Raw genomic sequence first — 16,762 nt, forward strand, 5'->3', positions numbered from 1 at the left:
CCACTGTGACCCTTTGTGTGCTTTTTTTACGGTTCTATTTCTGCTTCAAACGTCCACACGAATGCAGCCAACTCTGACGAGGAATCATATCGCTTTATTTGCCATATTTTACACATTCATACACAATTCATGCACAATAAGAACGATTTGCACTGCCACAGCGATGGCTGAAGCAGACGACAGCGAACAGGTGCTGCCTAGCGCCACGCCGCTCGTAGGTGACGGCCCTAGCGGCAGAAGGTATGAACTAGAACGTGGGCGCTGGAAGAGGTGCTCTCTGGGCAGGTCAGGAGTGTAGTAGGTCATGTTTTGTGCTCCTACCTACTTCCTAGCGAACGTGTTGTGGGCGTTTCATCACAGAACACCCACCAGTTGTTTCATCGTTTTTACGTTCTGAATAGGAAAACGCCAACTTGTGTGCGAACTTGGACTCCTCGTGAGACCGTGAGTCTCAACGAACATTCTTCTCGCCACGTGCGACCCCTGATAAGCGCTAAATTAAACCAGAGGCATCATGTTGCTCCTGCTAGACGACGATCACAAGCAGCACATCCAGTTTATTACCACCGTCGACGAGCCGGTGGCCAAGGAGTTTTGCAAGATCGCCAACGAGTTCCTCGTTCGCGGTGTGAACACCAAGGTGTACCACTCTGCCGCGCAGAAGCTCCAAGTCGACCACGAAGTCGTTCAAGGTGCCGTCGAGGGCCTTTCCCACCTTCTCAGCCAGGCCGCAAAGCTAAAGCTCACCGAGCAACACTTTCGGGAATCGCTGCTGCTGCTCAGCTTTTCCGAGTCCGTGTGCGAGGAACTGGTCAGGTATCACTCCGAAAACGAGAAAAACGTGCGCAGGTTGCTGTCCGAGAAGTCCATTCCTCGCTGGAGCTTCTCGCACCTCCAGTGGAGGCTGGAGGCAGAGATCGCCACTCGCTGCCTTAAATCTCACGTTACGCCCCTCGTCACCTTCAAGTTTCACCTCAAGCAAGGCGATGGCGGCGAAACCAGGGAAGTGGTGCTGCAGACGGACCCGCTGAACTTGTTGCACATCACCGAATCGCTGGAGGAAGCTCTGCAGAGCGCGAAGTCGCTTCACATGCGGAGAATAGCGAAGCACGTCAAGTGATGAGAACACGCGATCGACGCGCATGACCTGTTGTTCTTAATCTTACCTGTGTTGTACCGTGGCGTTCCTCACGCAGTAGAACGGTGTAATGAAAGTAATTGCTGCGACGCACTGGTGCCAGTAGGAAGATTACTCGCCGCTTTGCACCAGAAGTGCGTCATAAAGACATTCCTTGACATTAGTATTCGAGTTTTGTTTCGGCATAAACCACACTGAAACCGTCGTCGTAGCCTTTATTACCGACCCAAACGTCGTTTGATCGAATCCCGGCCGTGGCGGCCGTGTTTCGATGGAGGCGAAATACATGAGGCTCGTGTATTCTTAGATTAAAGCGCTCGTGAAATTCCGGAGATCACCTCTAAGGCGTCATCACCATAGTCACATAGTCTTGGGACGTGGAGCCCCAGCCATTACTATTACTGAACCACACTCGGTGCGTGTTATTCAAAATGAAAGCAAGCATTGGAATCCAACAGACAAGACCAAGGAAAGCACAGGGGACGCTAATTTGTCTTTTACCAGTGTAGCAATTGCAATGAACTGAAATGAACGAAAATATTGACACTAAGCTGTGCAAGGCTTGAGACGAAAAAACTGGACTATTCAGATTGATTTGTGGGGTTTAACGTGCCCAAACTACCATATGATTATGAGAGACGCCGTAGTGGAGGGCTCCGGAAATTTAGACCACCTGGGGTTCTTTAACGTGCACCCTGGACTATTCTGAAATCTAATCTAGTTGCTTCTAGGTGACGCAGGTTTTATGCTGCTGTTAGGTTGTTGGTAGGCTTTATCTAGGTATGCTAGGTTATTTCCATTTTGACTATCAACGCAGTGGGGTTGCTCACTCCTCCCATAGATCTATGGGAATGTCATTGTTCGCATAGGCTTCCCAACGTTAAGGGCCTTCTTGGTGCTGCCATTGTGGTTCCTGTTCCCTATCATTCTTTCATACATACTCAGGAGAGGGGGGTTTCTGGCTCGATGTTATCACTTCGCAGTAATATGTTGATCTGCCTGTTGCCTTCTGTAAGCACAATATTCACAGTGTATGACCATCTTCTTCATCTGTATATAATCATCATGACGAAAAACTTAGTCTTTGTTCGAAGTGTTGACCAAGAGATTCAGCCTAATAAACGCCGTCGCAACCCCAACGCTGCTTCTGTCTTGCAGAGCGGTGGAGGCTGCTTCGATCCCCAAGTCCTCTCCGACGTCATGTTCCCCTAGAGCTTCGTTCGGGACGCCGCTTGCTTCCCCCGTCCACTGTCATGGCTTAAGAAATACTGCCCAGAACATCCAGCATCCCTGTCCAACAAACCATTCCTGCTTGGATCGTCATCGTCTGGCAGCGCGACCCACCTATCTTCTCTGGTCTTTCATGCGACGACGTTGAGGTATGGCTGAAAGAATACAACATGACCAGTGTTTATAACCAATAGGATGAGCCTCAAAAACTTTCTGTCCGATGTCGCAAAAAGAGCAGCTTCCCGGATTGGCCTACTTTTGCTCAACAAGTCCATAGGATTTTTGGGAAACCAAACATCCATTCCGAAGTGTCGAAACGAAAGCTCGACGAGTGTGCCCAACATCCCCGGGAGACATACACTTCGTACATTGAAGATGTCCTTGCCCTTTGCCACCGCGTGAACTCTGCGATGACAGAAGCTGATCGTGCTCGCCACATCCTCAAAGAAATAGGCCATGTTGCGTTTAACGCTCTGGCTGTAAAAAAACCCACCATTGTTGAGGACATAATCACCACATGTCAACATCTTGATGAACTCCAAGCTATTCCACTGCACCCAGACACCAGTGACAGCCGGCCTTTCTCGGATGTGGATTTGCACACTCTGATTCGCGAGGAACTTCAAACGCAAGGGTTGTCATGTGCACACGCCCCTCGTCCTCACTCTCCACTCCATCTGCTGGTCTGCGCGACATCATCAATGAGGAGCTCTCATCCATGGCTTGCGCTCTCCCATCCAACACTCCGACGCTACCAATGTCGACGACGTATATGCCATGCCACTGCCACGCCACCTGCCTTGGTTCAGCACGCGCATCCTGTTCCCGCGCAGTCCAAGGTAGCAGCATTTGCACCACACTCCCCTGTCCCAGCTCCAGCACTCTATGCCCTCTGGCACAAGACGGTAGCAGCGTTGGGGTTGCGACGGTGTTTATTAGGCTGAATTGCCTGATCAACGCTTCGAACGAAGACGCGTTTTTTGTGATAATGACTATATACAGATGAAGGTCTAACGCTGTGAATATTGTGCTTACACCTTCTTCACTTTCAGTGGACCAGTGGAGAGTTGTGGGAGGTGCCCAATTTCCGTGGCACATGCCTGTTTATGACACCGGTTGTTTTCTGGGTGGCCACAGTGTGTTGCATACTTGTTATGATGTCATTATATGTGAACGACTTGCAAGGAAATATTTTCTAAACAGCGTCACTGTTAAAACACTCTTTCCATCGATAGGTTATGAAGCTGCAACCTTCAAATCACGCACCCACAGGGAAGTCTTGCAGACATCGCTGCAAACGGGCACTGCTGCTAAAATAACCAAAGCGAGCATGCAAGACATGCAAAGCAGAACACAAGCTGAAGTTTCATTCAGTGGTTATAACATTTATTTGTACGAAAGGGCTACACATTCAGGTCACCTACATATCTTCTCTTTATCATATATATTTATATAAATCTATTATATTACATAGACTGAGCTCAGTGGATTGTCACACTGTGTATGCTTTCTTGTGACAGAAAAAAGAAAGAAGGTGGGGGAGGGGAGAGGTGCCCTGCTTCCATTTTCATTGTAGCGTTGGGGGAAATGCTTGGCAACTAAAACAGTACTGTAGCCATATAAAAAAGACGTGCGACACACAATCCGTTAATGAACTACGTGCAACAATTTACTTGGCCACGCAGAAGCAGCATTTCGAGGAAGTGAAGCGAGTGAAGTTTGCTTAGACTTTGATGTGAGACAGCATAAATCACTACAAGCAATATCAGCAAACAAACACTGCCATGTTCTACAAGTAGTTCTAATTGTGTGTTCGTGACAACTTAACAAGCAAAGGACTGCACTGCCGTCAACTAAAGTTGACACTGGACTTCACGATGCTCCCCGGCAATTCGTTAGTTACTATTTCATTAACAGAGCTAATTGTTTACTCAAAGGCACTAAAGTAGTTATACTTTCAAGCCACTCCTTATTGCAATAATCAACAAGCAGCATAACCAAATTGTCCTCACTTAAGTTCAAGGCAGTACTGTCCTAAGCTTGGTGGAGTTGAAAAAGTAGAGGCAGATTCTTGTACAGAGGAGAGGATTCTTAAGTCCTTAAGCTCGCCAAGCTGTACAAGCCACGACAACAGTGCAGATTCTTAAATAAAATTACGCACTTTCAGAAGGGCCGTGCAAGGAGCAGGGCTTAAAGAAAGAAAAGCAGACAGCCTGAGAAACTGTTCACAGCATCTAGCGAAATAAATCTGGTAAGAAACACTCATGCTTGTGCCTACCTAAGACAGCTGAAGTTGCTTTTCAGCGATACTGTTATTCTGTCTTGACCGCTTCAGTCATGTGCCAAACGCATGATTCAATACATGAGCGAAACACAAGAACACTATTGTACAAGTGGACACAGATTAGCGCAGCCAAGAACGACGGAGTGATACTAAAAACTAAAGCTAGCATACACACGTACACAGTAACGTACAATGCGACACACAAGTTGGTGTATGGCATAAAATGTTCACAGCTCTACACGCCAACTAGACCAGTACCCACGTCTTTATTGCTAAATTGCATCACAAATCTTACAATAACTATCTAACAACGTAAGTCAACGTACCTAAGTCATTGGCAATATAGCTTCTTTTTAGCACACTAATATCGTGTCCCATAATAGGATGCCCGTTTGAGCTATAGCACACCAGGGCCACCTTTATTTTTCTCAACCGTGTTTCTCCTAGCACCTGGTAATTAAGAAACCCATTTCTACTGAGTGGAATGTAGGAACATGAAGTTTTATTAAGTACCATGAAACTCATGCCACGCTCACAGCACAGGTGCCCACAAGAACCGCGAATAGCACTTCCACGAAATAAGGAGGCATCTTCCACAGAATTCAGTGCAGCCTATTGGAGTAGGATACCATCCAATCCGAAGTGCTATTAAATACAATGCTCAAGTGCAAGTAAACGACATTTAGAAGTGTAAAACAACAGTTCTTAAAGAATCACTGAAGGTACAAACCAGTCCAGAGTGATGCAAGAGTCATGCAAGCATCGCTTAAACTTGCACTTTTAAGAACTATGCACTCAGTGTAGTGACTTCATAGTGATGGAACAATAAAAAAAAATTTTTTTTTCCAAGTTCGTGGAACTCAACTTTTGGTTGCTTTGGAATATAATGTATTCACAGATAGGCAATAAAATAAGACAGAATAAGAACTATAATCTATTATTTTGCTCCGGCACACTTTTGCCTTTAAAACTATTGCTCGTGGTACAAGTGGCTTTTAGGCCTTGTTGAATTCACCAATACTTGGCATCCCTTTAAGGGAAAAACTCAAGGGACACTGCTCAGTTTGCTAAACACTGTTGCCCACAGAAAGCAGGCAACTTTTCTAGTGAATGCTGAAGATTTGAGTAGCAGATACCACACTGGTTATGGTCTGCAACAAACAGGTGTGAAAGAATAAAAAGGCTGGGCTTGCTTTCCGCTTGCCTCATAAAATCCAAATTACACGTTCAATCTTACATGTTGCGTATAAATACTGTAAAAAACATTCACAGGTAGACGAGACTCCAGCGCCAATGTTCGGCTGCAAATGGATATGTACCTCTGTATATGCCTAAGCTAGCTCTGTAACAAGATGCACAAGAGACCTACTATTTCCTGAACCACTCACAAGACTATTCAAGTACAGGAACATTTAATAGCGCCTCGTACATATCGGTCAGCTCATAAGGATGAATGGTGCTTAGGACATTCTCATAACTTTTTTTTTAATAGAGAATAGTGTGAATGATACATACGCCCCCCATAAATTTATGCCCTTGTGTTAAAACTTGTCGTTTGTACGGTTATCTCTATACGGAATGTTAAGATCACAATAATCGATGGATACACGTTAGAAAGCCATCACTTTTATAAAAACAGAAAATGTGAGCACTCAACAGCTGATGCTTTGCAGAGCTGATAAGTACAGGGCAAGAACGACTCAGTACACCGATCCTTGCAACGCACAGCTCCAAGTGAAGTAGCCAAGTTCCTCAATATAAGCCACAAGCTCATTCGCTAAACCAAGTTATATGCACAACATACATAAGAAGTCAAATTCAAACAATTGGAGCAACCGGATTCAAAGAAAAAGTGGGATGATTGCACATGGAAAGCCTGGAAAACAGTGGCCCTGAAAAAAATATGTATCGATCGTAGTCACGATCCTAAAAATAGCTACCTGCTTTTGAAAGTGTGGAGACGCCAGTTGTAAATTTTTCGCATGGGTACAAGACAAGACTCATTTCTAGCTCCAGGGTGCAACCAGTGTTGCTGTCATCACGGGCCCACAGACCACAGAGTAGCTACATTTCTGCAACACACACAACATCCTGAGAGTCGCTGGCATCATCTAGGCAGTTGCACACACATCCATCCGCTGAAATGGGCAGCACAGGCAAAAAAAACGGGCACCCCCGCCGATAGTGCCGGCAACGTCACTCAGTCACGCTGACAGTGCCAGTGGTGTGCGCGTATACGAACAGCTGTGAGATGTGCACAATATTGGCGAGAACTTGAAAACTTGCAGCTTGCACTCCACAGAGCTCCAGTAACATCTAACTCTCGGCAGCACTAGTGAACACAAAGATAGCTCCAGTCACAAAATCATCCGCCAGAGTACTGTTAGGCTATTCGTAAAAAGTTCATGTGCCATGGGACCTTCACAAAAGCAAAACTTTGACCACCATGGTTCAATTGGGTTCCCCTATAAATACATCTCAATACATGATAATTCGCTAAAAGGAACACTAAAGTCAAATAAAAATTTATGTCGGAGTGAAAGCTCAATGTATGATAACGTCTAAAACGACAATATTATCAACAGCAGTGCCCTACTTACCGAGAAATTAACGTAAATGCACAGGAACACGCGCGCTACAAGTAGGACATTTGTAAATGATCCCGATGACATCACAGTTACCACCTACAATTAATCACTAGTAACCGAACTAGCCACACTAAATAAACCTTGCGTGCGTTAAGAGACTTAACAAAATGCTGCTTGTTTGTTTCTGTTTGACTCATGAAAAAAACTGCAATACGTTACTATGGGGAATGGCGCAAGTGGTTCAAAAGTTCAATTTTTGCCTGGTTAAACTAGACATATTGTGTCATCTAGCGGGGCCCAGTTGAACCAAGCACATCTGCCATCTCGGAGGCCATGGCAGGAAATCGGTCAATGGCCGTTGTTGCTGCAGTGGCTCCCGCTACTTTCGCTCTGCTGCTACTAGTTTCGATGGCCGTGCAGTAAAGCCAAACTATGTGCACGACAACGGTAATGTAAAAGTTTCCACTTTAACAGTAATGTGAAAGTTTCCAGTGTGCTAACGTGATGCGGACCACTAAAACACGATTTTGTTTCAAGATAAGCACTTCCTTGACACAAAAATAGCACTATGAGGTTTCTGGACCGCTATTTCTGCAATCAACATCGCCTTTAGTGTCCCTTTAAATTAAATGTTTGCGGTAACAAACATTTTTCAGGCCTTGTGATCTTTGCCAACTGTATGCATATGACAGTGAATGAGTACCGCTGCTACCTTTGAAGCATCATACTCTAAGGTTGTTGGTAACCATTTATAAAACGGCCAATTAGTGTTTTTCTGGCCTGTAAATAATAGGCAGTTAGGGAACAGATTAAAACGCAAGAGTTTTCTTCCAAGAAAGACTTCCAGTTCCTCACCCTGAAGCATAAAACACAGCTGAGGTGGTGACGGCAGCACTTTGACAATGGTGCTGTGCATAAGCAATGCATCGATAGACATTTGTCACTGCTGCAATGTAGAGTGCAAGCTCTACAATTTTGCGCATTTTCACAAGGTGCAGTAAATAAATGCAAATCTACTACCTCAAAGCCTTGCACAAGTCGGTGACGGCTGAATATTGAAGAACTATGACGCGGGATACACAATTGAGGATCATTCCAGCAATGAGTTGCACGTGGTTTTCAAGCCAGGCACACAAAATGTGGTACAAGTCGTTGCATAAATTCCATTACGGAAAGAAAGAAATCACATTGCACTCACAGAAACTAGATTTTTCTTGGAATACCAAAGTAGTGTTACTGAGTAAAAAGGTTTTTAAAAAATTCAGTTAGAAGTCCCAAAACATGCACTTCTGTGAAAAACTCGTTCCAAAGCCATACAGAGGCATGTAAAATGACGGTATGTATGTAAATAAATTGGTCGTACAAAAGATAAGCGGCTCAGGCCACAAAGCAAGCCTGCTCCACAATTTTGTTTTAGTCCCAGTGCTTTATAAAAAAGAGAGCACTTCAAAAAAATGCAGAATGAGTGGCACAGACCATCAGGACAATACTGGTGCATCGTAGGTGCTAATCTAGACATTACATTTTAATATGCCTCTCCTCACAGAGCCATCTTGATGTGGATTCTAGCTCTGTTCAATGAATCTGCAATCCAGGTTCTTTAAAAAGCCCTGGCTGCTCTACAGCACCTAGCATGTCTATCTGTGGACCTGACATCACAGTTTCGTATGAGGCCACAAGAAAGTAATAATGTGCTACACGAACCCAAACGTAAAGATCTGGAATCACAAATCAGACGGCTTACCCAGGATACAGGAGACCACAATTCATAGTGGATAAAAAGAAACAGAGCCATTCACGACATGACAACAGACATCATGCAAAAATACTGAGACAGTTCACAGAATAAATGAATTGCACCGAATTGGGGTAACAACTCAATAAGCCTAACGTTCATTATCTCTAAAGTTCACCACCATACACGTTCACCATGCTGATGTTCCCGACCATGCAGGATCGACATAAGGTATAACAGGACCAATGTCCTATCTGAACGATGCCATGTTAAAATGCAATTAAAATGACAGGATTTGCAGCAAGGCACCGGACCATATTACTTACTTCTGGAAAAAGATATTATTGAAAAGAAGCACGGAGCTGACAATTTCAAAATAGATGCTGGCACAGCCAAAAAATCTGGGAAAGTAAAAAAAAAATCAAAAGAAGGCCACTGCAAGCACACTACTACGTACTTTGCAGGACTTCACGACCCATTATGAAAATGAATGAAAACAATTTACCACATTTATATACAGGTGTTCCCATGGTGAATCAAACACATGAAAAGAGAATAAATGCTTTTGTGCTTGTTAATTCATTCGATTACAGCACATAACAACACATAACGTGCAAACCCCGTTCAGAAAAGACCGAGGACTCTTCTATCGGTACGGCAACATCAACGCTGCCTGCAACGTTGGAGAAACGCTGCAGACCCTGTTATCAGCCCCACGTATTTTGCTCACTCGCTCATCAACCCACTACACATTCGCTCGAAAAATGTTGTACGCCACACATCACATTACGTACACATCACAGAAAAAGTGGTAAGACGACTTTCAACATGAGCAATTTAGATCTCTATTTATACCTGGTGACAGCCCAGCAGTTCAGTAACAGCTTCATCCAAAAACTGAACTGTCTATGCCCACATTGTGCCAAAACCATAAAAATGCAGTTCTCATGGGCGCTGACATCAAAATTTCACCTCTGCCACACACAGACAAAGAAAGCTTTTGTGCATACAGGCCACATCAAAAGTTTGAAAAGTCAGTGGGTCTTGCAGTGTTCGTACGTAGTCGGCAAACAGACCACATGGCACTGGCAAATCCGACCTCTTATGATGATCACTTGTACGTGATGGCAGTCTTTTACAGCACAGAAGAAGATTACCAGTGTCACTGTACAAATATAAAACAGGGCTGAGTTGTGCACCTGTGATGCGACTGTTATGAAGTGTGGAACACTGTCGTAAGCAGTTACTTCAGCAGGAGCTTTACATCGTCTTGAAAAACTTCCCCGTAATGTAGAGAGATAGATTAAATGTGGGTTGCGTGTTCATGTATAATCAGTCACTGTATCTTATCTGTGACAATTACTTATTTTTATCGCTGAAATACTTGGTTGTCACCAACTATAAGCATCAAATCCATACCATACCAGTGGTCACAGTATCTCAAGCAAGATGGAAAATGTACACTTCTTCAATCACACAGAAAATACACGTAATAAGAATTAATCTGCTCTACCATTACACCTGCATCCAAGCAAAGCGAACTGAAACAACATTTATACTGAAGGATAAAGCTCCCTTCAACAAATACCGCTGTGAGATACATCATGAAGCTTATACATGTGCGTACAAAAGGCAGAAAAAACAACAGGAGAATGAGCAGATTGTGTATAGCATGTAGAAGACAAAGGCATTCAGCTATTGTAAAAACAAAAAAGGAGATGCATTGATGTCGGCATAAATTTCCGCTTGGAAATAAGAAATTCAGACCACTGCACTTACATCGAAGGCCAGCTCGCTCAAAACCAGCATTACATCTAGCCGACAATGAGAACACGCTATACAAGGTATAGTTGGAACAAAGAAGTCATCTTATGACCTCCATATGAAAAACAGTACTTTGCTGCAATTTCTAGCTCTCTGAACTGTACAGAATACTCAGCAGAAGTGAATAAAGGGCTTGAAATGAGGCAAATGAGGACTCGGTACTGCACTTTTATTAAAGGTTATGCAGCAAAGCTCCCGCACAAGCTGCAGTCACATCCTTAAGTCCTTCGATCCACGCTGAATTCGCAGCAAGCATCGAAATCTCACCGAAATCACATTACCAGAGCTAATATTATGCGACAGGCTCGCTAAAAGCGAGATGCGGTTGCCGGCGTTGTGGTAGCGGTAGTCGTGTTATTGTTAAATGGCACGAAATTGGCAATGGTAGTATGGTACTATTATGTGCGCACAAAAGGAAGTCTTAGCACATGAACCCATTTACACACACTTCAGTTTTCTTATAAAGAAAAGATAATTAACTGCATTTCTGCTGTAACCTTTGTGCTCAGCTGTACGGTGGGCAGCCACTTCTGCTCGAGAGCCTACTCGGCGATACTATCTGGCATTGTATTGCAGGCAGCATCGTTCTTTTTGGCCCCTAATGTCTTGACTAAAGGGAATGCTCATTATAATGTTAATTACCACTGCAATAAGAGCATGGCTGATGTCTCGACAGCCTCACACACTCATGCTAATGCCTTTCCAGTTTTCTTCACTTGCACTAAGTGAAGGCTAAGGTTAAAGTGCCGATCGAAGTCATCGCTGACTGTACCGAACACCATGGTTTCCTTTAAAATTGTTACACCATAATAATAAAAATGCAAGAAAGAATCAACGAAACTTTGCATAATAAAACACTGCTGCAGCACTCGGCCACTGATGCGAGCATTTCGGAAAGCTTGGCGCAACTTCTATTCATAAATACTTGCTCTTAGCTGAAGTTTAATACTTAAAAATTTACATGCCCTGAAGCCGCCCGCTGGCAACCCCCCGTTCAAATGCTTATGCGCTTCCCGAGATTCTGAAGGGGGAAAGGATTCACTGGTGTTGCAGTGCTGAGTTGACAAGTTGACTGGAGGGTGGCAGGTGTGCTGGGGGCTCCCTTTACCTTCAGACGGGAAGGTTGCGCACGCCTGGTTGGACTGCGAAGACTGGTCAGACCGCGCTGGGTCAGACGGTCAGAGTCAGCTTTTTGAGACGGTCTATCTCCACCTGAAGGGTCATGCGCAGTTTCTTCTCCTCGTCGATTTCGGCCATGAGGTCGCGCACCAGCTTGCTGTACTGGTTCCGATTGGACTCCACGGTTTCTTTGAGAGAATTGATCTGTGTGAAACAATTATAGCCACTTTATCAGAAAACAACAAAGAGGTGGGCTTACAAAGACTTTAGGAGCCAAATAACTGGCCCATGTAAACTGTTGAAACAGTTCAAGCATTCAAGAAACCTCTGGTGCTTGTTACGTGCCAATGAAGATGTTTAGTTTGAGAAAAAACCCCATTTTAATGGTCCGCATACGAGCATCCATAAAGAGTACAAGCACCCAGGTGTATCTTGAGAAGCTCTGGCATGCCCAAATTTGGGCATATGGTGCGTGGTTTATTTTGATGGACTGTTTCGCATGTCAGTGACTCTGCACTCGAGAAAGGTCCTGTTGACTTGTTTTTAGGAAAACGTTTTGGACCATGCTGCCTGAGACCACAGACTTTGATGCCTTCATTTTGGTAGGTTCTTTCACTGAGGTGGTGAACCTCAGTTCGAAGCAACTACAGTGAGAGGGCTAACTATGCATGGCAAAGAACCCCCTCCCCCACGAAAAAGGAAGAGAGAAAAAGAAAAAAAAATGCCAGCATGAGCACAGGACCCACTTATTTCTTCCACGGCCTTCGCCACTCACGTTAGCCGCTGCAATGAATCAAATCCCCTTTTTAACAAAGTGAAATTAGCGCAAATAATTACTAACACAAGACGAGGCATGCAAGGACAACGATTCGCACTAATTTTACTTCCTTAAAATGCAGGACCAACAAGCCCAGCAGTCTGCCTTACTGACTCAAGTCCATGTTGCCCAATTTTCAGTTCATATAAGAATATCGTGCTTAGAAGACAATGTCCCTCACCTGCTGCTGGAGGCTATTAAGCTCCTCCTTGGGAACGCAGTTCTCGCGAAGAACCTTCAGCTCATTCTTGAGCTCCTGTACAGCATCGCCGTCGGCTGAGCACATGCCCTTCTGGCTCCGCAGGATTACAGGTGCTGCTGTCACCGCTGGGGACTCCTTTGTAATCGGGCTACGCGACAGCACAGCTGATTCTGCGCAGCAATGTCAAAATGAAGACAGGCATCAATGTTAACGGTGGCCAATGCATGGCTGCACACATGCATGTACAATGGTCTCATAGAATCGGCCAGCAGCAGTCCCACATGTATTCCATCAGTAGAATTTAATTAAAATTTTGTATTTGGCTACAGTACTGTGACACAAATTTCACAGTTGACGAGACCTATGATAATACCTATTGCCTTCAGGTTCCATTAAATGAGGTACTATCGCGCTCAGTATGATGCACACTATGGGAGCGCGTGGCCAAGCGCAGTGTAAGGTTGTACAGTGGTGCTAGCCATGATGTGTTTTAGAGTTATCAAGGGAGGGTAGCTGTTTCCGTGTGTGCGCATCGCCTCCACTTACTTTCACACTTGCCCTCGTTTTGCCTTGTCATGATATCAGCTTTGGAAATGATAACTGCCACAAACGCTTGCCGCCAGAACTTCCAATCTTTCTTCAGTAAAGCCACATAAACAACAAAAAGTACATTTAAGTAAACGAGGGTGAAAGCAAGCGTAGATGAAATGGGAATGATGCACGCTCACGGGAACTACCAAGCTCGGTCCCGATTACTCTAAAATATGTCACGGTAAGCGTCACTGTGCAATCTTGCAATGCACTAGGCCACGCATACGCATGGTGTATCTCACGCTTGGCCCACTAGTACTGCTGTATTCTTGCAACTCCCCATGGCACGCTTTCACCTACATTGCATACGTGTTGATACACTTGTGCTAAACCTTTCATGGCGTCGGTCGAAATGTAAGCGTCTGATGTGAATGCACACTGTGCCATGTCATGTTTGTTTACAGAGGTTTCATCAGTAAACAATGATGGGTTAAGGTTTACGATGAAATGGAGTTAATAATATTTGTTGTGGTTTTACATCTCAAAACCACGACATGATCATGAGGCACTTCATAGTGGAGGACTCCAGAAATTTGGATTATTATCCCAAAATGCGTGAGCCTCTAGCATTTCGCTTCCATCGAACTTTACTTGCAGGTCGTGGGACCGAATCTCGACTGCGGCAGCTGCATTTTCGATAGAGGCAAACATGCTGTAGGCCCGTGTGCTCAAATTTGAGTGCCCATTAAAGAACCCCAGCTAGTTTAAAATTTCGGAGCCCTTCACTACGGCGGCTCTCATAATCAGATGGTGGTTTTGGGACGTTGAACCTCACATATCAATCAATAAATCGAAGATATGGCTCCTTTAGGGAAAAGTGCTCTTTTCGCACGATCTCTTCACGTTGAGGACGCAGCACGTGGAAGAGTATACGAGCTGTGCACTGATAGCGCATGGATATAGTGAGCATGCCAGCGATTGCGACAGTGCCCCTTAAAATCGAAGTTTATGATTGCTGCTTGAACCCCCACCTTCCCTCTAAGTCCTTGTCTGTTTATGCTCGTTTAAGATGGGTGGGTGCTTCCTTTTGGCTTAAGCATCTTATGACACGTCTAACATGTGGGGAGATGTTTTTGCTTGCGCCCACCCTCCAAGCGATATGAAGGCCGGCTCGTTTGATCCCTGTGTAGTGAAGAGGAGAAAGAAGATACGCCCGGGCATCAGTTCCTCTGCGCGAGAACTCGTGTCGGACCGGCGCTATCCTGACTGCAAAGTTTTCACAGCTCCCTGAATGAATAGTCATACGATATTTGGTGGAAGCGGCTGCAATCCCTGAACCAACCCTAGAACTTTGCAACCAAACCTTGCCACCAGCATCAACCGCCCCAATGGCTGACGTTTCTAACAGCTAGCCTGCTACTACCTGTGGCACCGTCCAGTGGTACCGTGACCCTCCTATTTTCAGTGGTACCGGTGAGGCCGACGTGGAGGCTTGGCTTTCAACTTATGCACGCGTCAGTGCCACCAACATTTGAGATGACGCAGCCAAACTGCGTGTCGTCCCCTCCTACCTGGTCCAATTTACATACTGCAATTCCAGGAGCCTTCGGCAACCCCTTTTTTAGAAAACTTCACGCTGAACAACGTTTACGCCAGCATGCCCAACAGCCTGATGAGACGTATACGAGCTACATCAAGGATGACATCAATATTTGCTCTCGTGACGACGCCTCCATGAACGAAGAGGAAAAGGTCAAACATATTCTCATAGGCATCGAAGACGAGGCATTCCACATGCTTCTTGCCCGTAACCCGGCCTCTGTCGTGGTTGTCGTCACCCTTTGCCAGAGCTTCAACGAGCTGCATCGACAGAGTGTTGGTGAACAGCGCTTTTGCATCTACCACGTCAATCTCGAGCCTCACGTTTTCTTCTGACTAGTCACCCGCAACCACGCTGTCTTCTGAAATCGAAGACTTCACTCGGCAGGAAGTGGCGCACCAACTGTCTATGCTCCCTCTCACCGATGAGTCCGTACAGCCTGACGCATCTCTTGCTGCCCTCCTATCCGCGATCCACTCACAGAGTCTGTGAACACCTGTCGCTGCACCTTTGACCTACGCTGCCGACATTCGCCTTCCCGGCCTCCTGCGTGGGCACCAATGCCATTTCGAAGCTAGCATATTTGATACCTGGCGTACACGTGACAACCGGCCGATATGCTTTGCTTGTAATTTTGTCGGACATGTGGCCCACTTCTGGAATCATCACATGCCACCTTCTCATCAATCGTTGGCCACAATGCCTGGCTACGGACGCTACCCACATGAAGCTACTGACCATGCAATGCCGCCCAGCTACGCCTTCTCGCCACTTCTGCGAAGGCCTCAGACGACAACCGCTCCTCTTCCTCCCGCCGTCGCTCGCCTTCACCCTTGCGTAGTTGGCAGTCCCCTAGCGAGAGAAACTACAGTTAAACTCCTTTATAAGAGGCATGCTCTGGGCAGCAATTCTTGTCTCTTATATGAGGTGTTTCTTATAAGCAGGGTACCTCGTATGCATTTTCTTATCCACCCGTATTTTACTGTAGGCACACTGGCATCCCTTATACCTATTTGTCTCCTATATAAGAATCTCTTATAAAGGGGTTCAACTATAGCTGCTGCATTTCCGCAGACACGAACTGCCAGCTTTGTGACTTCTACAAGGCCTGCACAGTCGCCACGCAACTTACTCGACGTTATGGTGGAAGGAACTGCCGCAATTGAGCTTATTGACACTGTGACTGTGATATCAATCATAGATGAGAACTTTTGCAGTACACTGCATAAGGTCATGACGCTGTTCTCTGGCATGATATTGTGCACCGCAAGCACGCAATACATAGCGCAGGTTTCTGCACGTACCTGTCATATATCATCAACTGCGCCTAGACACAGTCGATGATATTTGCTTCAACACGTTATCTGCTTCAACAGCGCTTGTCTCCCCCGCTCGAGCGCTCTTCCCCGCGTATAAATGGGTGGGAGCATGTTATCACTTTGGACTTTACAAAGAACATGGCAGTGATGGCAAAAACCCCTCTAGAGTGTTTGTGTAATTGTTATCGCAATAATAATGCATTTTTTACCACTAAGTAAGCAGATGATATCTGCCTTCAGTTCCCCCCCTGTCTTTTATTTGTGCATTTCTCTTTAGAATATTCATGCTGAAACTCCATATCACAAAAACCTGTTTGTAACAAATTGTTTTGGGAATTTGACAATTTCGTTATATCCAGGTTTAACTGTACAAAG

General features: G+C 45.2%; 2 protein-coding genes across 5 annotated transcripts in view; one reads left to right on the plus strand and one right to left on the minus strand.

Annotated features, from left to right (window-relative positions):
- The first annotated feature begins 354 nt into the window (after positions 1 to 354).
- LOC119174707 (COMM domain-containing protein 2) lies at positions 355 to 1,342 on the plus strand. Its single transcript, XM_037425740.2, has one exon. It carries the CDS (start codon positions 515 to 517, stop codon positions 1,118 to 1,120), a length of 606 nt encoding a protein of 201 aa, XP_037281637.2. The 5' UTR covers positions 355 to 514; the 3' UTR covers positions 1,121 to 1,342.
- A 10,135-nt stretch (positions 1,343 to 11,477) lies between these two features.
- The window catches only part of LOC142790138 (uncharacterized), a 40,679-nt gene continuing 35,394 nt past the window's right edge, over positions 11,478 to 16,762 (minus strand). For 3 of the 4 annotated variants that reach the window (XM_075885114.1, XM_075885116.1, XM_075885113.1), the window contains 3 exons: positions 15,807 to 15,920; positions 12,917 to 13,107; positions 11,478 to 12,122 (listed from right to left, as the gene is read on the minus strand). In XM_075885114.1, the coding sequence (XP_075741229.1) occupies positions 11,970 to 12,122; positions 12,917 to 13,107; positions 15,807 to 15,920 (458 nt within the window). In that variant the 3' untranslated portion in view covers positions 11,478 to 11,969. The remainder of the gene's footprint in view (positions 12,123 to 12,916; positions 13,108 to 15,806; positions 15,921 to 16,762) is intronic. The other variant, XM_075885115.1, reaches the window with a different exon arrangement.

Source organism: Rhipicephalus microplus, unplaced genomic scaffold (assembly GCF_043290135.1).
Source record: "Rhipicephalus microplus isolate Deutch F79 unplaced genomic scaffold, USDA_Rmic scaffold_72, whole genome shotgun sequence".
Taxonomy (NCBI): Eukaryota; Metazoa; Arthropoda; class Arachnida; order Ixodida; family Ixodidae; genus Rhipicephalus; species Rhipicephalus microplus.